The sequence below is a fragment of the Globicephala melas genome, chromosome 7 (assembly GCF_963455315.2).
Source record: "Globicephala melas chromosome 7, mGloMel1.2, whole genome shotgun sequence".
NCBI classification, from domain to species: Eukaryota; Metazoa; Chordata; class Mammalia; order Artiodactyla; family Delphinidae; genus Globicephala; species Globicephala melas.
Window position 1 is genome coordinate 79,497,603 of NC_083320.1, and position 21,557 is coordinate 79,519,159.

The following is a 21,557-nucleotide window of genomic DNA, read 5'->3' on the forward strand; positions in this document are numbered from 1 at the left end:
GCTTTGATTTCGGAGAAAGGGAAGCTACAGATAAAGGAATTAAAGGGCAGGATCAGAATCCCTCCTACCCCCTCTTCTCACTGACAGGGGCAATGGCTGACCTTGTGTGTTTAGGTCCCTAGTGCAGTAGGATTGAGTCTCCAATGGCTTTGGTCACTCAGTTATGAGCATCTTCCACTTTTCTTTCTTCTCCCCTCCCACCTCCCCTTCCCTCTCCTCAAAACCTTTCTCTCTCCTCCTGAGTCACTGGAACTCGCTGGTTTCAGAAGCCAGTCTTGCTGTGACCCAGGCAAGCCAGTTCCGGCATCGGAAGTACCCCGGCTTAGCTATTGTTCCATGGCCTATATACCTGATACAAAACACTTTGTAACAAAATGCAGCCACTTAACCCTTCCCCACCCTTCTGTGTTGGGCAGGAAATATTTTTGCTTTCATAAATGTTCATTATGAGGCTTCCGTAGATCAGCCCCTATGAAAACGTTTTTTCAAGAAATTCTGATAAAGATCAATATGCACAGACAATTCAGTTTCCCACCTCCTCCTTGACTTGTACAGTCCCATCTTTCAGCAAAGCGTCATTGGGGTCTTCAAGTCGTCGCAGAGCCTTGGTCTGGAAATCGATCCCGCATGGTCACCCTAGAGGGCGCATTGTCTACGTGTTCTGCGAGGAGCCAGACGGCGCTCGCTCCCAGGCTCCATAAAAGGGGAGGAGGCGGATCAGTTTCCTTCTCTCATTGAGAAAGAGGATTGGAAGGCCGGGGGTATAAAGCCGCGCAGAGAGCGTGAAACAAAGCAGTCGGATCGGAATTGGACTTGGGAAGCGCCGTGTGGAGTCAGGCATAAAACTTGTCGGAGGAGAGGAATGAGCCTGCTCCTCTAGCTCTCCTCATCTGCGCGGCGCTTCAGGGGTACCCGCCAGCCTTGCGATTTATTTTTATATATCTGCTTTTTATAGAAAGAGAAATATATATATATATATTTTCCTCCTAAGTGAAAATTTCTGTTTCGAGAGAAAATAAGGCAAGATCAATGAAGGAGAGAAGAGCCAGCCAGAAATTATCCAGTAAATCTATCATGGATCCTAATCAGAACGTGAAATGCAAGATAGTAGTGGTGGGAGACAGTCAGTGTGGGAAAACCGCGCTGCTGCACGTCTTCGCCAAAGACTGCTTCCCCGAGGTGAGTGTGCCGCCGGGGCTGCGAGGAGGGGGGCGGCCCGGGGGACCCCCGCGTCGAGGTGGGTGTCCCCTGACTTTCCCCCCTTCACCCGTTTTTCTTTTTTTCGGCCGTCTTTCTCACCATTTACTACTTTCCTCCTGGTTAGACTGCCCGGAAAGGGAAAGTGGGCTGGAAGCGTTGAGGGGTTGGGATGCGCGTGCACGTTCTGCTGCTAGCTTCTGAAACTTGTTCGGTCCTGTGTGCAGAATCTGGGGTTGGGAGATTTGGATCCTTGGGTCTTGGAGGATACGGGTGGGGCGAGAGGGAAGTTAGGGGTTTCGGAAGGGTCCGCGTGTTCAGTGTGAGATCTGGTGGGTGCGGGTTTTGGGGTTTCGTTTTTCAGTTGGAGAGTGGGGAGGCGATTATCAGAGGGTGTTCTGCGGGTGTCGTGCATTTTAAGATAACCTCTTTGCCCTCTTTTTTTCCCCTGTCCATCTTGTCCAGAATTACGTCCCTACGGTGTTTGAGAATTACACGGCCAGTTTTGAAATCGACACACAAAGAATAGAGTTGAGCCTGTGGGACACTTCGGGTAAGAGAGTCATCGGACCGCGTGGCGCTCGGGCGGGTTTCCAGCCGCTCAGGGGTGCACGGCGGGTAGCGGGACTCCGCGCCTGGCACGCTCTCAGCACGGGTCAGCGCGCCACCAGCGCTCGCTCTGCGCCGCTCCTTTAACTTTGCTTCTTACGAGGGATTCCCTGCTGTGTGAAAATTGTGTCCCTTCTGAGTGGGGGTGGGGAACGACATTGGGTCGGGGGGAAAGCTGTGGGAAGAGAAGGGCGCTCCTTGCCCGAGGGGTGACCCAGTGGTAGAAAATGCTTGTAGCCGGGTGGCCGCGGAGCTGTGCCCGAGTCGTCTCGGGGCGGCCGGGAAGGCCAAATGTTGGGGGCATGCGTGTGCCGCCTTGGAATCAACTGGCTCTCGGATGCGAGCGCGCCCCTCCAGGATCTAACCTGCTGCTTGGTGGGTAGGCGGGGAGCGCGGAGAGGGTGGTGGGAGGTGGGAGAAAATCCCCAAAGCAATGCAGTTACAGGCAGATTCCGCGCTTGGGGAGAGAGTAAAGTGAGCGCAAGCAGCCGCGGCGCTCGTGACGCCTACTGCCTGGAATGCGCTGGCTGTGCGGGCAGCACCCGGCGGGCGGTCGCCGGGCCTCCTCTCCGAGCTGCAGGCCGGCCGCCCGCGCCGCCTCGGTGCCGAGCGGCAGATCCGAGCCTCCCCCGCCCCCGTGAACACTTGGTGTCCCCCGACCCACGCCATTCCCTCCTGACCCATTGCATCACCCTCCTCCAGTCTACAAGGCGGGCCTATTCGCCTTTGACCTTCCCGTCCAGTTGAATTATTGGCATGGTGAATTATTTTCAAGGGTCTGGGGTTCAAGGCCGGGTTATCGCCTTCCCACGCGCCCACCCACCAACCTGGCGCGCGATGGTAGGGAGGGCCGGTTACAGCGCGGAGGGGAAGGCTTCCCCGCGCGGCCGTTAGGGGTTCGGGCTGGGCCAGGCGCGGTGGGGGCGGGAGCATCCCGGGGAACCTCCGGCTGGAAGCCAGGCACCCGCCGCCCCAGCCTGCGGTGCCTGGCGGCGGAGTGCCGTTCCCAGGAAGGGCGTAGCCTCTGGAGCAGGAGGACGAGCCAGTGGGAAGGCCGGGTGAAGGCCCCTGAGCTTAGGTCTGGGAGTTTAGCAGGGAGCTGGGCTGTCGCGGGTGAACCGAGCCAAATCCCGGGTGAAACTAGGGAGGAGAAGCACGCGAGTGCCAGCACGCAGGCTTTGCGTCGGGCGGGGAGGCCCGCGAGGTGAACCTGCGCTCAGTTGGGAGTGGCCTCGTGGAGGTGCTTCTGGGCTGTGCGAGCTTCCCACAGCCCTCGACTTTAACCTCTGGAGCCCCCGAGGGACGCAGGGGATTAGAGAGCACAAGGAAGAGACCTTGACTGACAGGGTCGCCGGAGGCAGTGCCGGCACAAAGGCAAGTGAGAAGTCTCGCTCGAGCGCCTCTCACGGTTGGTGCCAGATGCTCCTAGGGCTGCCGTAAGATATGCAGATTTTGTTTCTCCCTGGAGAGTCAGGCTCTTCCTGGAGCCTCGCCAAGGGTAGCAGAACCGGGACCTCACCGTGTTTGTACTGAGGATTGCACACTTGAAACTATAGGGAAGGTGGTGATAGACGGAATTCTAGTATTTTCTTATTTCAGTAGTTTCCATCATCAGATTTGTACACAGCCTAGTACTTAATGGGCTCAAATTCCCAGACATATCATGGTATTTGTTACGCCTAGTGGGCAGGACAGCTGGTATGGTACCAATAATTAACACCGATTCTCAGCCCCCTCCCCCAGCCTGTTTGGACCTAATGCGTGATAAGAATTATTTAGGTATGGGGTCTGTGAGTCTGATCCAGTCGTTGATACAAAGCTATGTTTAGATTCAGCTACTGGTCACCACAGACTTCTGTATGCAGATCCTCTACCTCCCTGAGTCTCATTTCATCATCTAAAAAAAAAAGGGTACAGAACCACATAATGTGCAGGATCTCTCCCAGCTGTATACTTCTTGACTTTAGATCACCAGACAGGCAAGTCTTTTTGTTTCCAGGATGTTGGTTGGCTTCAGCTCTTAGTCCCAGTGGATCTGCCATCCCATCCTGCAGTTTTCACGACCTACAAAGCAAGCCAGGCTCTGAACAGAGCCACTGCTTTCTGGTGGATTTAAGAAGGAGACACATTTGGGCAGGGAGGGGGCATGGGTGGGCTTATAGGAATATTGGGTTGTGCATCCCAACTCAAGCTTCAACGGTCACAGAGTCACAGGACCACCAATGGAGATTTCAAATTAGGTGCCCAAAGAGCCAAATTGACTTTTTTTTTTTTTAAAGAAGAGAAAAGGCACATGTTTAACAAAGCCTAGAAAACAAAATGTGGGCAGTTTATAGTTGGAGGCTCTGCTTCACATGTGCAGATAAATATCACTTCGTATAATTTCAAGTATTTAATCCAAACTACAGTTTGTGGTCTCTGCACACACAGCATCATGCCTTGCACACAGAAGTCACCCAATAAAATCTGTTGAATGAACAAATGAATAATCATATGCGTCGCTTCCAAGGAGATGAGAGTCCCTGATATTTATTACCACTGAATTACCTGTGCACAAAGAATAGCAACTTTATAAATATTGCCTTTCATCAAATTAAAGATAATCACCTGAAATGAAGTCTGTAGTGAAATAATCACTTCTATTTTTGTTTAATGAAACAAAACCTATGCATATTTAACTAAAATATAAAGGTTTGAAAAGACTGTGATTAAGAAAATACCACACAGCAAAATTATCCAGTAATGAAATCTTAGTTCAAATTTAGATTGAGTTTTATACATACTGGGAAAAAGGCGTAAAGGAATTATTTACAATCCCACTGTGTTGTTTGTGAGGTGAAATGTGAGTTAATTAAACACAGTCATGAAGCATTGCCTGGTTCTAGGAATAGACCGTTTCCACCAAAAATGTTTTATCGTTCATGAGTGGAATACATCTAGCAAGAACTGTTGCATCAGCAACAAATCATTTCAAGTATCTTTAACTGTTTTTCATTTCATCTCAAGCTTTTCATGGCAAATTTCTGAACAGGATTATTTTTTGACAAACATTTGACATTTTCTTTGCCCACTAAGACATTTATTTAGTTTGGGTTGTGAAAATAATTGTGTATGCCTGATGCCTCTTGATACATTTCTTTTTTCCAACTGCTATCAGTTTAACTCTGGAGAAAATATCCAAGCCAAGTGTCTAAAGTCCTAAATGTCAGATTTTTTTTTCCCCTTCTAGAACTTTTTGAAAGTTAGAGGGAAAATGAGGCGTGTAACTTCTCCTACATAGGGAGAGAGATGGCATAAACTTTGCCCTTTGAATGGCATTCACATCCTGCTTAGCCTCCTAGCAGACATTAGGAGATGGAAGCTGTTCTCATATCCGGTTTCTGTACTTGGACAGCTTCTCATAAGGGGTTCTCCTTTTCCCCCAGCAGCATACGATTATGCACAGGCAGAACTCTGCCAGTTTGGGTGTAGGAAAGAACATCAGTGGAATTAGGATTTGTGGGGCCTCGTTGCACCAAGAGAAAAGATAATTCATTCCCTACTTTCTGAGGCACAGTAATGTATAGTCTCATTTTTCTCTCTCCCTCTTTCTCTCGTCCTTTCTGCATCTACTATGTGCAGGGCTTCTCTCAGGCCTTAGAGATACAGAGTTAATTAAAATATGGTCCTACCCCTAAGATGCATACAGTCCAGGCAAGGCAGAGAGTGGGGGGAAGGAAGCTCTCCCCACTTAGTGAGGCTCACATGCAACCTATGATGAGCCCATTTTGTCAGATTCTTGAACCCAAGTGCCCTTTCCATCTGACTGCTCTGGATTTCCCTTGTTAGGCATCCCTAACGCTGATAGATCTTCTAGATCCTCAGGCAGGAAACTTTTCTCGCTACCCCCAAGGCACACACCAATTAAAGAAGCAGCCGCAAATGGCACTTTGCCAGTTGTTTTCTTATGGCTGCTTAAAGTTATTCCAGCCCCCCTAAAAGGAAACACAATCTGAAAAGATACATGCACCCCAATGTTCACTGCAGCACTGTTTACCATAGCCAGGACATGAAAACAAGCTAAGAGTCCATTGACAGAGGAATGGGTAAAGAAGATGTACATGTATACAATAGAATATTACTCAGCCATAAAAAAATGAAATAATGCCATTTGCAGCAACATGGATGGACCTAGAGATTGTCATACTGAGTGAAGTCAGACAGAGATAGACAAATATCATATGATATCACGTATGTGTGGAATCTAAAAAAATGGTACAAATGAACTTATTTACAAAACAAATAGTCACAGATGTAGAAAACAAACTTATGGTTACATGGGGGAAAGTGGGATGGGGAGGGATAAATTGGGAGATTGGGATTGACATATACACACTACTATATATAAAGTAGATAATCAACAAGGACATGCTGTATAGCACAGGGAACTCTACCCAATACTCTGTAATGGCCTATATATATGGGAAAAGAATCTAAAAGAGTGGGTATATGTATATATGCAACTGGTTCACTTTGCTGTACACCTGAAGCTAACACAGCATTATAAATCAACTACGCTCCAATAAAAATTAAAAAAAAAAAAGGAAACAAAACCCTCTTATAAATAACGGCACTGTGACTCCTCTAAAAGGGATCCATTTTTGACTATCTCTAAAAGGTAGTCTTTGGATACAGGTCTATGATTTCTTGATTTTAATGAGAAATATTTCCTATTCCCTTTCATTGATAATAAGATGAGCATTTTGATTAAAAGTTGCAGATTTTTCAAATTCACTCAGTGAGTTTCTGCAAAACAATGGGTAATGGTTTCAACATTTTGAAGTGATAAGTGAGACCAAAGTAGTCTTGTGCTTAGAATCTGCCAGATTTGCCAAGCGTAGAGGCAATTGGTAGCATGAAGCCAGTGTCTACTAATAACAGAAACTTTGTCACTTAAGGATCACCATATCTTTTCCTAAGTGATTTGATTGCAGTGTAATTTCAGCACATGTGATTGAGGGAGTAATAATCCTTCATTTCAGCTTTTAACCAGGGCAAGTTAATGCACATTTTATTTAAGGCATATTGTGAGTTTTAAAATACTCAGTTCAGCTGCTAATACTCGCCCACAATAACTACGCTGTTGCCTCATAAACATTCTTTTGAATCCTGTCCTGATACAAGGTTCTTTTAGGCCACGAGTGCTAAAGTTAGCACTTCCTGTACTAGTTTTTAGCAGCATTAACAGAGGATGTAGTATTCTTAGAGAAGAGAGGAAAATCTTAATTACTCATGGCCTGACTTTGAGGACAAACTCCTCTATAGCCATAAGTCTGCCTATCAATATATTGTTATATTTATAGATCATACATCAGGTTTGAAGAATAGTCTCAGTGACAAGCACTCTTGAAATATTTCTTAACAGGGAGGGAAACGTTTCAGCAATGTGGAGGTTAGTAAGTAATTAATCCAGAAAAGCAGCATCAAAAGGATCACTGGTCCCTTTTTTGTGATTTAAGGTGTAAATTAACACATCAAGGCAAGACTTATAGAAATGATTGAAACCAGTAAACATTTTTTAGGGCATTTGGTGTGCATGAACTCTGCTAAAGGCTGTGGGAGCAGGGACAAGCCTGGCTAGGACAGTGCCTGCCCTCAAGGTACTCACTGTCTAGTACTTGTTTATAGGAGGCTGGGCCTGGAGGTTCTAAAGCTGGATTCATTTAGCAAGAAGATCCAAAAAACTGTTGAAGGCTGCAGGGCTAGCCCAAGCCCCCTGACTTGTGACTCATCGAAGCCCACCACAATTTCTTCCTCATCTCTCGAAGTTGACTCAGTTCTTAAGAACTCTTTAACATCCCTCCCACTTGGAAACATGCTTATGTTGAATGACTATCAGGGAGAACAAGATTCTGAAAGTTGAGGAATTTTAACTTAACCTTGTTAGAGAAAGGGGGAGGGCAAGAATTTATGAAGAAGCCAAAGAAGCATGGGTGCTTGTGTTGTGAATATCAAGGGCAAAATTGCACAAAACCAGTTAGATCATAGGTAGTAATGAGCTCTAGGAGCTTAGAGTTCCAAAGCCAGGTTCAACTCTTGAGTTTTCTCCCTGAAACTCTGTAAGAAATGTGGGTTAAAGGCAAAACAGCCCTGAGTTTGGATAGTGATTTCTAGTAAGAAATACATAAAACTGCATTTGGAGAATTGTCCACTGTGCAATGATTTCCGTTGAAACTATAGATCAAAAAAAGGAGGAAGATATAAACTCCCTTTCTAAGTTTATATCTGTGTCTAGATCTCTGTCTCTCTCTGTCTCTCTTTAATTTAAACCCCATTTAGCGCCAGCTTTTTTCCAATCTGGTTTCTTGCTAAATTGCACATTTTCAGTGAGCCATCCAGATTGATCATTCTGATGCCACCTGAAATAACCAGATGTTTTCTCATTAATCCAGTTCTTCTGCGTTAGATGTGACACCAAGGACCACGTAGTTCCTCCAGCTGGCTCATGATGTCTGGTGGTCCATGCCACATGAATTACTTGTGTCTCAACCATTTTCTGATGCCCTTTAAATGTCTCCTCAGTTACTATGTATTGCCAACTTTACTCAGAGACCCCCTTGACATAACAGAAATTTCACTGGCATGAACGTAAGCTGCCTCAGAAGTCCAACCAGGTGTTGTGCACACTACCTTTGAAACATGAGCCTGATGACATAGTATGTGGCAGGGCAGATTCACTCATGGGTTATTCCTGAAAGATAATGTAATTTTTTTAGAAGTATACCTATCTACCCGTATCCCTAAAGTTCTGTGACTTACTATAGTTCCACTTCAAGTAAAATGTTTTGATTCTTATATTTTTAAAGTATCTCAGTAAGATTGGGAGTTTAACCCTAAACCTTTATTTAAAGCTCAAAAATAGTCTTATTTCTACCTCTTTGACTTTCTATACAGCTACGTATCTGCATTGTTCCCGGAAATTGAAAATATTGATTCTTTTCTCAGTAGCAACAGAGAAATGCCCCCAAATTTTCATAAAATCTGTTTATAATTTCTGTTAAGCTGAACCTATAGAAGAAACAAATAAAATATCCTTCCTGGCAATACTTGTTGCCTATTTGAGGGCCTGGTGCCTGTAGTGCAGACTGCTTGGAAAAAGAGTTCAACAGTCTTATACTGAGCCAGACCCAGAGTTCTGCCTGGACTTGATTCGCATTCCTGAGATGACTGCTGACTTGGAGCTTTCACTCTGAGTGGAGATGGCATGACGAAATGGAATCTTGTAATAACTGGGCAGCTCATCCACATGGTAACTGCTATTGGGTACAGGTGTCCCCTTGGTGATCACTAAAAATACCCAAAGTTAATATATTTTCTCTCCCCAAAATATGCAGTATCCCTGAGTTTATTGTTCTAGGTAGGAATTTCTTATGGGAGAAAGAGAAGTTGTTCGATTTAAGGTTCAAGTAAAATAAGTTGTATTTATGAAATAGTCAACTAGAGTTCTCAGTTCTCAAGCTCCTGTAAAGCCTCCCAGTGTTTGAACTCATTTTGCAAAAGGTTCCCTAAAGCCTCCCTTTTGGGCATGAATCTTCTTACATTTAATTATGTACATATATGGTGTGTTCTCTGTCTTTGTGAAGAGATGACTTAAGCAGACAGGTATGTGTCTGCAGAAGTAGTTTCTGGGTGAGGCACTTTGTGACCATTCTTGGGCTGGAAAGACGGCTCTCATCCAGAATTAATGATCTTGAAGACAAAGATGGGTAGACCTGAACAGTTTCAGAAGCCTTTTGGAACTTTGCTGATGTTTGCCAAACTCGAAGGACTCAGAGAACCTCACATGGCACTATTCCAGTCCCCACCCAAGCAAAGCTTGTTCTCTGTGGGGTTTGGGAGCACACTTTTTGCATATGTGGTGTCATCGTTTCTTTACAGTGTGGAATTTCTTGAAATTTTCCTTTTGATGATCTGATGGTTAAATAGAAAGGACCTTGGAATAGTGCTGGGTGCTTAAAGTTACACAAAGTATAAGAGAAATGCTGCATCTGAGAACTCTCATGTGCAAGAAAGCCTATTCCACATGGTGAGAGTTTCATTTGACAAGAAAAAGCTCAGTACCTAGACTAACTGACTTTAGATCTAGTACTTTCTTGGGTACTAGAGTACATACTATATGTATGTCAGTACCTACTATATACTGCAGTTAAAGTTCAGTTCTTTTCTACATAATACACAATTATTCAGTGTTCTTTCTTGCCTTGTGTTTAGTTCTATAGTTACCTTGGAAGCTTTTCACATGCATCTTTAAAAAAAAAATCTATAGAAGTTAATATTTTACTGTTTGACTTAACAGAATGCTGTAAGGCTTTTCTGGAGGGAGGGAGGAGTGAGGGGCAGGTATTGTTCCTGTCTCATCAACTTGCTTTCTGCTTCTTCCTTTGGTGTCACTTCTCCCTCCCTGTATTGCTTCTCACTTCATAGGGGCATTCCTGGAATTCCTCTTTATTTTTTCTTGGATGACGAGTTAGCCCCCGCATGCCTGTGATCACACCATGCACCTCAAGCTTTGCTTTTCTTCCTTGCTTTGTGCGGTAGCTTGGGCTTTATAGGCAAGAATTCCAAGCGCTTAAATGCAGAGTAAACACTTGCAAGTTACACTGGATTCACCCTCCCCCACCCCCACCCCGGGTCCCACACCCTCCCACACCCCGCCCGAAGGTCGTGCTTAGCCGACGGATTGTTGGATTCTTCCTGGTAGGACAGTTCTTTTATCATTCTCTTATCAGTTTTCTTTTTTTACTCTGAAAAACTACAGACCATGGATTTTTCTATTCAAAGTTTTAACCATGCCCTATCAAAAAATATAATGAGGCTTCCCTGGTGGCGCAGTGGTTGGGAGTCCGCCTGCCGATGCAGGGGACACGGGTTCGTGCCCCGGTCCGGGAAGATCCCACATGCCGCGGAGCGGCTGGGCCCGTGAGCCATGGCCGCTGAGCCTGCGTGTCCGGAGCCTGTGCTCCACAATGGGAGAGGCCACAACAGTGAGAAGCCCACGTACCGCAAAAAAAAAAAAAAAGAATAAGTGGTCTTGTTAAGTTTAATGACAAATTACTCTTGTGGTTAGTGGTTGGGCAAATTATGCTTATAACTAATAAATGTGGAGATCAGTTTTATTACTACCTTTGGACAGTCTTGTGGATCTAAAAGCGCTGTTCGTTAGCAAAAGTAATAGGACAGATCAAAGTGTCACTCCTAATTAGATCTTGTTAAAGCTCTTAAAAATTACTTATGTACCTCAACAAGCAAGGTGGCATATTTCTCATGAACCTTAATACATATATATATATATTTAATATGTATTTTCATTCAAAACATTAAACCAAATAAAAACAAAAGCAGAATCAAACCTCCATAAGAATTTGGTTTCAGTTGCAAACTCCACTTCATTTTAAAGTCAGGCCAGTACCTACATTTTGCAGATATTTGGGTACACCCACTAAGTACAGAAGGCAGTTCCCTTGATTCTAGGAAGCAGGAGTCTCCAGCAGTGACAGAGGGCTGGAGAAGATAAAGCCACATCCCCTTTGTGGCCATAAAATGGGAGGGGGAGAGAAGCCCAGTACACAAAGGGAGGGGTATTCTCTGCAGCCACGTGGTGGCTTGGAAGTTAAAACCATTCCTCTGGATTTTCCCAGTAGTTCAAATTTTAATTACTCTATTTTAGCACCCTTGTAATTCTCCAACTGTCTTTCCTTAATTTTGTGTCTGGAAAAGATGGTTTTCACTGTTATGTAGAGTAGTCTTAGATCAGAGATTAGCAGTGTGTACTTACTTTCATCTGAGTCAAAGATTATGTCCTGAAGGAATAAGGCACCTGGAGAAGCCTGTCCTACAAAGTCCAGGTCTGCTGAAGACTGGAAAATATCCACAGCGAGATAGTTTTCTTCCCAATGGGAGTGACTTCCAAGAAGGGAGATCTCTGAAGCCTAGTTAGGCTTCTGACATCCTGAATTGTTGGAACACTGTGACTTTCTAGATTTGGGGTCAGGTCATCTCCTGCTAACTTGGAAGAGCGGAGGAAATCCTCATGTATGTGTCTGGTATTTGGATTTCCACTCTATGATCTGGAATTTTCTGATTCCATGTTTAGAAAAAGAGATTCCCCAATAATTACAGCAGAAGCTGTGTCCAGGTTAGACTTTGGACACGGAAACAGAAGCTGCAATTCAGAAAGTCTGAACTTCACAGAACAAATATGGAAATGCCAGTGTATGCATGTATAGTGATAAGCCATCTCATTTCTGATCCTCTCAAAAATGTTGAAGTTAATGAACTATTTGTGAATTTTTCTTGTAACGTCAGATTTTTTTTTGAGTGGCTGAGAAGGCAGTAGCCACAGCGTGTCATTTTCAGCAAACAGCCTTTCAGAAAGAAGCTTTCAGAAACAGCCTATTCTTACAGGCCTTACTATTTTAAATGGCTTTTTTTTTTTTAACTTTAAACCCTTTAAGCTTTTGGAAAGTATCTTTTTGTTGTCAGTCTCTACTCCATCAGGGTCCTGATTCCAGATGTGGGCAGGGAGCTGCTGTAGCTCAGGACAGATTCTGGCTTAGTTGTTCTATATTTATTCACACTTTTCTTCCTGATTCCTAGAACATTTCCCTTGCTTCTTGCTTGAAGTTGTCACTTTCCATCCCTAAAGCAGCTGGTGAAAAACCCACAGCATTCCTGGGGTTGCTTAGTGAATGCCAGGAACCCACAATATCCTGTGAAAAGAGAATGGTGCACCCTAACTAGGGCAGTAACTTTGAGATCTCAAGAGCAGCCTCCTGAAAAATTTTGTTTTGATAGAAATGTAAAAGATTATTTGAAAAGCTTCTTTAGTTCTTTCTCTTTCCTTGACTTTGACTTTTGAGGTTTTGATTTATCAGGGGACAACATGTCATGTTTTCCTGCTAGAAATGGAAGGTGATGTCAAAATGAAATTGGGTTTCAAAAAGTCTGGTGGCTTAGATTTTTTTTCTCTATTCTGGAGTCAAATTATATATATATATATATATATGCATACATTCCTAGGAAAATGATTTCATGTTGTGCTTGTGAAATGTCAGTATACTGAAAATGATTTTTCAAAAAATAAATAGCATGGCCGGCTGTTATTTGATTTTATAGGCACACCATTTTATAATAACTGGCCTCATGCAATTGCCCATCCTTTGGGATTTTTAAAAGAATGGAAGAAATTTCCTAAACGACCAGAGGGGGTTCTGTGGTTAAATTAATCGGCTGGTAACTTGAACCTTTAGGGAACCCTGGATTTAACGCAGGCTCAGATCCTTGGATCATGCCTTGATGTCACTCCCAGAGATGGAAAAGGGTAAAAAGGTGACGGGATCCAGTATGGCATTTATTACATTCTTTGGTTGTAACAGGAAGAGAGTCTATACAGGGTTTGGGGATAAGTTTAAGTACGCAAGCTCAAAGGTCATGGCTTATACAAACTTGTAACTTGGAGATAAGGTGGTGCTGATGAGGTTCACGATGGTTCTCTTTGTGTGGCTGAACCCACCCTTTTCCTCCCTCCCCCATTCTCCATTGTACTAACTGAGTGATCTTGAATATCGGGCTCTTTCCCAAGAAGTAACTCCTGTGACTGTGCTTGCTACCACTCAGCTTTCGATAGCAACAGCACAGCCATAGCCATAGTTAAGACTTCTTGATCCGTTACTAAGTGACAGGCACTGCCCAGGTTTATTGAATCCCAGGTAGGTACTGTTGTCATCTTCCTTTCATGCGTGAAGAATCGGAGGCACAGAGACCTGAAGCCGCCTGCCCCCATCTTGCAGTGGTGGAGGTGGATTTGCACTCCAGACCATCTGGTTCCAGATACTTCTGCCCTCCACCTAGGTGCCTTTGGGCTCTACTCTTTGAACTGTGCAGATTTCAACTTAAGATCCCGGCTCCTCCCCTCGAATTTAAGTCAGATACAAGTGAGGTTTCCTTGTCTTCTAGTAGAAATGAATATAGTACTACTCGGCTTTTGTTTGCTTTCTTTTCCAAGAATTAGAGGAGATGGGAGCCATGTGACCATCCAAGGATTCAATTCAAAAGGGCAGAGTTCATGCATGACAGGCAAAGGGGATATTCATCTGAAAACCTGTGTTTCTTTGTTTCTTCTCAGGTTCTCCTTACTATGACAACGTCCGGCCCCTCTCTTACCCAGATTCAGATGCTGTGCTGATTTGCTTTGACATCAGTAGACCAGAGACGCTGGACAGTGTCCTGAAAAAGGCAAGTGCTTGGGGAGTGATGACGCAGATCAGTACTGGCCCAGATATGAAGTAGAAACATGTGGTTGGCTGGGAGCTCAAACACTGCAGTTAATTCCCTGCTGTATGTCTTGTAATTAAAACACTGAAAAGGACACTCGCACATTATAACAGGGTTTCCACTCCTATGTGTCCCAAGTTTTGATGATGAACCTGCTCAACATTTTATTTCATTTTAAGAAACAAAATACCCTTTTAAGAGCCTCTGTGTTTATCCTTTGGGTGGCAGTGGGGCAGCTAAAAATACTGATACTCCATTACTGCGAAGTGTGTCTTCCTTCTTTCCGTCCTTCATTCACCCTGTAGCTTGTGCTTTACTTTACAGGTTTACTCTTGACCTCAATTCAGGGATTGAAATGAATGCAGTAATAGCTGTTTTAGTAAAGAAGCTGTATTTCAGTAGTGATGTTATTTATTAGAAACGGAAGTAGAATAAATAGGGGAGGAGTAGGGGTGTGTTTACAGACATTAGACCAGGTGATGTCAGATACTAGTAAACACAGTCGTGTACACATGTCACAGATGATATCACATAGCTAGTTTCTGGAGGCAAAGGTAGTGTGAGGTTCCGTAGGTGGGGAAGGAATCTGAGGAAGCTCTGGATGGAACCCAGGGGGGTCAGGAGGAAGGCACCCTATGGCAGGTGGGTCACAGGTCCTGGGGAGGCTGGGCGGGGGGTGGGGAGCATTCCTCGGGCTCCGCCAACCTAGGACTAAGCCTCCGGGTAGGTAGAGAAAGGCATATGCCCGTCCAAGGACCAGCGTGTATTAGCCTCTAGCTGACCTCTCAGTCTTGGCCTGAGTGCTGTGGAGTTTCGGAATCAGACCTTCCCTAGAGCCCCCTTCTTCTCCATGCACTCAGGCTTAGTCAGAGGATGTGCTTAAGAGCAAGGCAGTGTCCTCGTGTTTTGTGTGTTTTTATTAGTTTATTTTTCCCTATCATGTTTGACTGCTGGCCTTGTGTGTCATTATGAAATTAGGATTTGAAGGTTAATCATCCCCCCTACCCCGTCTCTTTACTAAACATGACAAATATAGTTAGCTCAATGAAGTATGAATTTCTTAAAAGATTAAAGGCTCTTTTTAGCTTTCAGTTTTGAGTAATGTTTGTATCTAGCACAAATAATGCGACTGTCAGATCCTGGCAGGAATACACCTTTCCTGCCTTCGGTGCTTGTGCATAATTGCTAGACCTGGGGCAGGCCAGAGCCGTCACACAGCTGAGGAACAACATAGCAACTTGTCTCTTGCTTGTCTGTAGATAAAAGAGACTGCTTATGTACTGGAGTTCTTACTTGATGTAGTATCGGGTTATGCATAATTTATGATGAAGAGCCTTGCTCCTGTTTTATTTTGCTTTTGTCTGCTAAGACCCAATGTGTAGTGACTTTGGCCTTAAAGATATTAATGCGTGTGTTTTACATGTGTGTGAAGTTTAAGGCTCATGATGATCCCGGCTATGGTTTGTCGTGGTTAATTGAATCCTTTAAGTCCTTGAATATCAAAGAGGTTACGGTGACTTAGAGCTGGAGAGATCTTATTCTTTTTTTCAATTCACCTTCTAGTTCTTACTCCAGTGTCATCTAGCACATGATAGATGCCTCTAAATAGTGCTGGAAGGAAGGAGGGGAGGGAGGGCGGGAGGGAGGAGTTGGTGGATAAATTAGGCTCTTATGGAAAGTATGTATTATTCCCTTCAATCCACGGGTGTACTTTGGACTAGAGTTCATTGCCCACAGTTCTAGATCTGGAGATGTCTCCTCTAGAGGTCTTTCAAATTACTCCTGCAGGATGTCACTTTTATCTAGTATTATAGACATGACTTAATCACCCCCACTCTCTTGTGAATTCCTTTCCAGAAGACTCAGCTACATCTTAATCATCTCTGTAACCAGCACAGTATTTCGTAGAGCACTGAGTACGTATTTGTGAATGTGGGCAGGGAGAGGCAGGCGCAGGTTCCCGATCTCAGCCCCGGAGCTGAGCTCTCCTGTGAACACTCTGAACTCCTGACTCTCACCCTGATGGCCATCTCAAGCTTGAGGAAGTGAAACCACAAAAAGTCATCCATTTGCTCTTTAAGAGGACAATTGGAATTCCCTGCCAGGCATTTCTGGAGGTTCTAAGAGTTCCTGTTGGGTCATGAAACAACTAGCCAAAGTAGACTAAATTAATAACTTACGTCATTTGAGACTAACTCAAGGACATATGAGCCATGGGACCAGATGCCTCCCTGATAACCTGAGATGGGCCTTTGCAAATGTCATGGTCTTTGTTGATTCAGCCACACCAATGGAAGGTCCTTAAAGGCAGGACATTCTGTTCTGTTAACTCTATCTCCAGCCTCTGGAATCTCAGGAGAGATTTCAGCACATGGTGGCAGCTCAGTCTCTCTAGGTGGGATTAGTGAATGTACATCTGTGCTTGTGTTGGCTCTGCCTTATTCCCAGTCTTCCATGCTGGGAAGTACCAGCTCAACATATCCGAGGATGTAGTCACTTGTTAGAATATATAATTATGCTTAAGGCACTTTTATCTTTCAGAGATACCACAAGAATTAAAAAATTGCCTTAGTTACTTTCTCACGACACCCCACAGGTCTCTTGCAGTAGGGACAGTTAATGAGTCACAGAGAAGAAGAATATGGTTCCCTAATGGATCCACTTTAAAAAGCAGTAACATTTAATGTCTACGTAGAGGATAAATGCAAGTTTGCTTCTGCATCTGAAGTGACAATTTCTTTTAAATGTCCTTTTTGAGTCCCATTTCCAATGCCTGCCTTGTTTTCCACTTTATGGATGCCAGCACTTTGCTAATTTTTCATCTTCTTTTCCCTTCCATAGTGGAAAGGTGAAATCCAGGAGTTTTGTCCCAACACCAAGATGCTCTTGGTCGGCTGCAAATCTGATCTTCGGACAGATGTCAGTACATTAGTAGAGCTCTCAAACCACAGGCAGACCCCAGTGTCCTATGACCAGGTACGTATGTAGTCAGTGGGCACACATAGATTTTAGAATGTCAGAAATGGAACATCATTCGTAGGAAATAAAAGAAAAAGTAGCTGCTTTTCTAAAGGCTCAACCAGGGGTCAAGGCCAGGCGCTAGCCCCTTTTTTTCCTAAGATGCAGAATGAGCACCATGTGTCCAGGCCGTGACCATCTGTAAACACAGATGAGAAGAGCTGGCGTTTCTGTGCCTCTGCCTTCACAGCAACTATCCCAGCCCCTTCCTGGCAGCCCATTGCTCAGATTAATGTAAAAACTGCTAAGTGAGCACCAAAGTGATCTGGGAAAAGGTTTGGCTGAAATTGTGGTGATACTTTGATTCTGGACTCTCTCAAAGGGCTTTCCAGTATTTATTTAGCAGTTGACTGTGTAAGGATTCGTGTGTGTGTGTGTGTGTGTGTGTGTGTGTGTGTGTGTGTGTATACATAAGACGTGTTTGGAAAAAAAATCCTTTAAAATGTGAAATGCTCTGTCATTCGGTAGGGGACTCACATGATATTTGATCACTTGAGTGCAGAAACAGTGGCTCATAGTCAACCCTCTGTATCTCTGCAACTCTCACTGGGTTTAAAGTGAAATCGATTCTAAGAGAGAATGTGGTCAAAATCAGTAATACTCTTAAAGTATTACTCTTAAAGTTAATCTTATTTTACACTCAGCAACACAATACAATACAATACTTTAAAAAGGCCATTGTCAGTAAAAGAGAGCACTCCAGAAAACTGTCTCTTAGAGCTTCATCATTTCTGCACACCTTTCCCTCAGGCATTTAGAAAGGAGGAGAATTGGTTTCAGAAGTTCATTCTCTTAAAACTTACGACCAGATTCTAAAGAGAGTTCATGTTGAAACAGCTAGAATTTTGTTTAGTATTCATCATTTGACCATTCATACTGTGGTCTTCTTTGTCCTTCATTCCAATTAACAAAAATCTGGCTAGGTAAATAAGTCATTTTGATGCACACACGCTTATTATTGTGTCCACTGGTTGTCTGGTCCGCATTTAGAAATTACATATTTTGTGTCTCCTAAGTAAGTTGTAGATGCTAGGAAGTATTATTCCTTTCCTCAATTTATTTTGTCCCTAAGACATAATCATATACGTTTCAAAATTGATTCTAAATTCTCTTACCCCCGTTTTTTGTACAGCTTGTCTATTAGTCTTGAGTGCCATTTACGCTCAAGAAAAGAGCAATTGAGTGCCCCATGAGGTGCTGGAACAGGCTCAAGGGGCCAGATCACCCTGCCAGAGCATTTACATTCATGGTCTTCAGCTTTTTTACTCTCTTCCAATAGTAAGGTTCTTAGAATCACCCATACTAACTATTTGATCGTGGCCCTTGTTTAGTGATGACCCAATGACATTACATCAGCCTTCAGCACCTCTGGGAAGTCAAGCAGTGTCTACTGAGTGATGAGAATTGGACATCTTAGGATTGGGTCTTGGCTGCAAATATTTATGAAATAATAAATAAGGCAGTTCAAATGTAAAAAATTGTTTTTCGTCAATCCTTAGAAAATTCAGTTCACATTAGAAACATTTTGCTATGCATTATTTCGTGGTGTTAGAAGACACACTTCCCCAAAGACTTACTGCTGATCACAGGCCCTTTTTTTTTCGCTTCTCAGGGGGCAAATATGGCCAAACAGATCGGAGCAGCTACTTACATCGAATGCTCGGCTCTACAGTCAGAAAACAGCGTCAGAGACATTTTTCACGTGGCCACCTTGGCATGTGTAAACAAGACAAATAAAAACGTTAAGCGGAACAAATCGCAGAGGGCGACAAAGCGGATTTCACACATGCCCAGCAGACCAGAACTCTCCGCGGTGGCTACGGACTTACGAAAGGACAAAGCCAAGAGTTGCACTGTGATGTGAATCTCTGGTTATCTTTAATGAGGACAAGGAAACCTAGTGTGGAAAACACCACCAACAAAAAAAAAAAGGTGAAGTCTGAGCAAAGTGCATAGCCAAAGTCACGTATGCTGGAGGCTCGGGAGGCATTTGGAAGGATGCTCATCTTTTTGGAATCCTGTCCTTAGGTTCGGCATGTAGAACAAGCGGTGAGAAGTGAGTTCATTGAAGAGTTTTGAAGCGTGACTTGAAAAATATGCCAAAAAAGAGAGATTCAGATGGGCTAGAGGGTGAGGAGGAATGCGAGGACCTCCAGGAAGAAAAACCACGCTCTGAATGGTGCTTGCGTTTTTGTTTTCTTTGTTACAATCTATTCATGGATCTCTACTTTGATTTAATTTTTAAGTGTTTTAATCTCCTTTACAAAAAGTATATATTAATACACCGTCCTCATTGGGGAACTGGCACTGTGACCTTAGCATTTAGTTTTCTAGAGGATGTGATCTAATTTCCTCCTAGCTCATCATTAAAATGGAAATTGTATCAGGACCCATGGGATATCCAGAGGAAAAGTTGGTGAGGCTTTGAAATCTTGCCATCCTGAAGATAGCTGAGCGAGATGGTTCTCAAGAAAGGCCTTTGCAGTCTTGCAAGATATGCAGACCAGCACTACCAAGATCGAATAGGTCAGCTAGAAAAAAAGTGTCAATTTTTATTCAGTCTGATGGTTCTGTTCATCCTTGTGATTGTCATTAAAAAGTGGTAAATTGCTCAATGTGATATTTTTGTGTGCTGTTTAGAAAAGAGGGTGTGTGGTTTGTTTTGGGTTTTTTTTGCCATCGTTGATAAAAATGCAAAGTCAAATAAAAGGTGTCTTGGTTTGACGTCATGGAATGGTCCAAGGGGGAAAAAAATGTAGGTACTATTTTCATCTGAAGAGTTAACGAATGAAGGATAGTAGCAGAAAGCACAGTTTGTGAGTTAAGCCGTCCGGAATTAAGATACCAAAAGTACAAAGCAAAAAACCTCCTTTGGGATGAAGCTCCGAAGTTGGCAATATCTGATGATCAGTTTGTTTATTTCACTTTCTTTCAATGAACATGATACAGAAGGACCCTCTGATCCAAGCTTTCGAGAATCCTTAGAGGAAAATTACGTGATGTCAGTCCTGACACCATCCTAGGGCATTTCTAGAGAGTGCTTGCTAAACCTCACTTAACCAGATTCCACCAAGGCCCGTGTTTGATACTTTATCACTATCGTTGCATAAAAGAGTCAACATTTAAAATAGTTTACAGATATTTTTTGACCAGTTACTTTTAGAGCTTCTTTCAGAGAAGAAACCAGATCTGACCTTTTTATTGTTGGCGCTTGTTGAAAACGAGCTTTCTTTCCAATGGTAAAGCTTCATTTTTGAAGTGTTGAAGCTGTGCTCCCATTCAATTGTGGCAGGAAGGAGATTAAGGTAATTACAGCATTCAGTCTGTGTCTCACGAGCACTTTGTTCTGTCTCTGCAAGAAAATGCCATTCCGGTCATTTCCCACGAAATACAGACATTTTACCAACATGCTATGCTTTGATTCATGCAGCATTACGCTTTGGGCAGTATTACGAAATAGCTGGCAAGTGCTTTCTGTATTTAAATATTGTAAAAAGAAAATAAGTTATAACTGTTATAAAGCAGAACTTTCATTGCAGTTTTTTAAATGTTGAAGTCACTTTGTATGTTTGTTTGGTCAATGTTTCTGCAGTATTTATTAAAACATACTTTTTTTTTCTTCAAATAAAAAAGTAACCATGTCTTTGTCTAAATGTGATCTGCCTTTTATTACCTACTTCCTGATATAGCTGTTTAGTTTTCTTTAATAGAGGTGATTGCAAGATCTGACCTAACATTTCCTGGGTGAGTAGGCCTTGGAAGTTTTTGAGTTCTGGCAGAAGTCAGAGTTTGTTAGGGGAAGATAAATCTGTGTATATAAAAGGTTTTCATGATGGGGGCTTCCCTGGTGGCGCAGTGGTTGAGAGTCCGCCTGCCGATGCAGGGAACGCGGGTTCGTGCCCCGGTCCGGGAAGATCCCACATGCCGCGGAGCGGCTAGGCCAGTGAGCCATGGCCGCTGAGCCTGCGCATCCGGAGCCTGTGCTCCGCAACGGGAGAGGCCACAACAGTGAGAGGCCCGCGCACCACAAAAAAAAAAAAAAAAAAAAGGTTTTCATGATGATTTCAGGTCCCAAGAAGGACATGGAGAGTAATTAGACTAAGTGATTTGACCATAAACAGAAAAGAGCCACGACACTGCCTAGGATTAATTCATAGAAAATGTGGAACTTTCCTTCAACACTTTAGTAATAAAACAGTATGATGCAGTCTCAGGTCACAGGTTTAATTCTGATGATAAGCCTAGTTTGCTACCCTGCCCGCTGGAGCCCCAAGCCACACTTCCTAAACCAGCATCCACCTTGCAACGCGTGCTGTTGTTCGCAGAAACCTATTGTATAGGTGACCCAGGACCCGGCTATTGCAACGATTAAGGGAAAGCAGCACAAAAAAAAGGAAAGCAAAAATGATCTTGTTTATTGC

The 21,557-nt window shown here is 43.6% G+C and overlaps 1 protein-coding gene across 1 annotated transcript; it reads left to right on the top strand.

Annotated features, from left to right (window-relative positions):
• The first annotated feature begins 787 nt into the window (after positions 1-787).
• RND3 (Rho family GTPase 3) lies at positions 788-19,756 on the top strand. Its single transcript, XM_030852807.2, has 5 exons — positions 788-1,179; positions 1,663-1,750; positions 13,970-14,079; positions 16,960-17,094; positions 18,749-19,756. The coding sequence occupies exons 1-5, from the start codon at positions 1,030-1,032 to the stop codon at positions 18,998-19,000; spliced, it is 735 nt and encodes a 244-aa protein (XP_030708667.1). The 5' UTR covers positions 788-1,029; the 3' UTR covers positions 19,001-19,756.
• Positions 19,757-21,557: the final 1,801 nt, after the last annotated feature.

Excerpts from the sequence above, each read along its gene's own strand:
- RND3 (XM_030852807.2), top strand. The coding sequence starts at position 1,030 with ATGAAGGAGAGAAGAGCCAGCCAGAAATTATCCAGTAAATCTATCATG. Across the intron at positions 1,751-13,969 it reads GAGCCTGTGGGACACTTCGG|GTTCTCCTTACTATGACAAC; the intron begins GTAAGAGAGTCA and ends GTTTCTTCTCAG. Across the intron at positions 17,095-18,748 it reads CCCCAGTGTCCTATGACCAG|GGGGCAAATATGGCCAAACA; the intron begins GTACGTATGTAG and ends TTCGCTTCTCAG.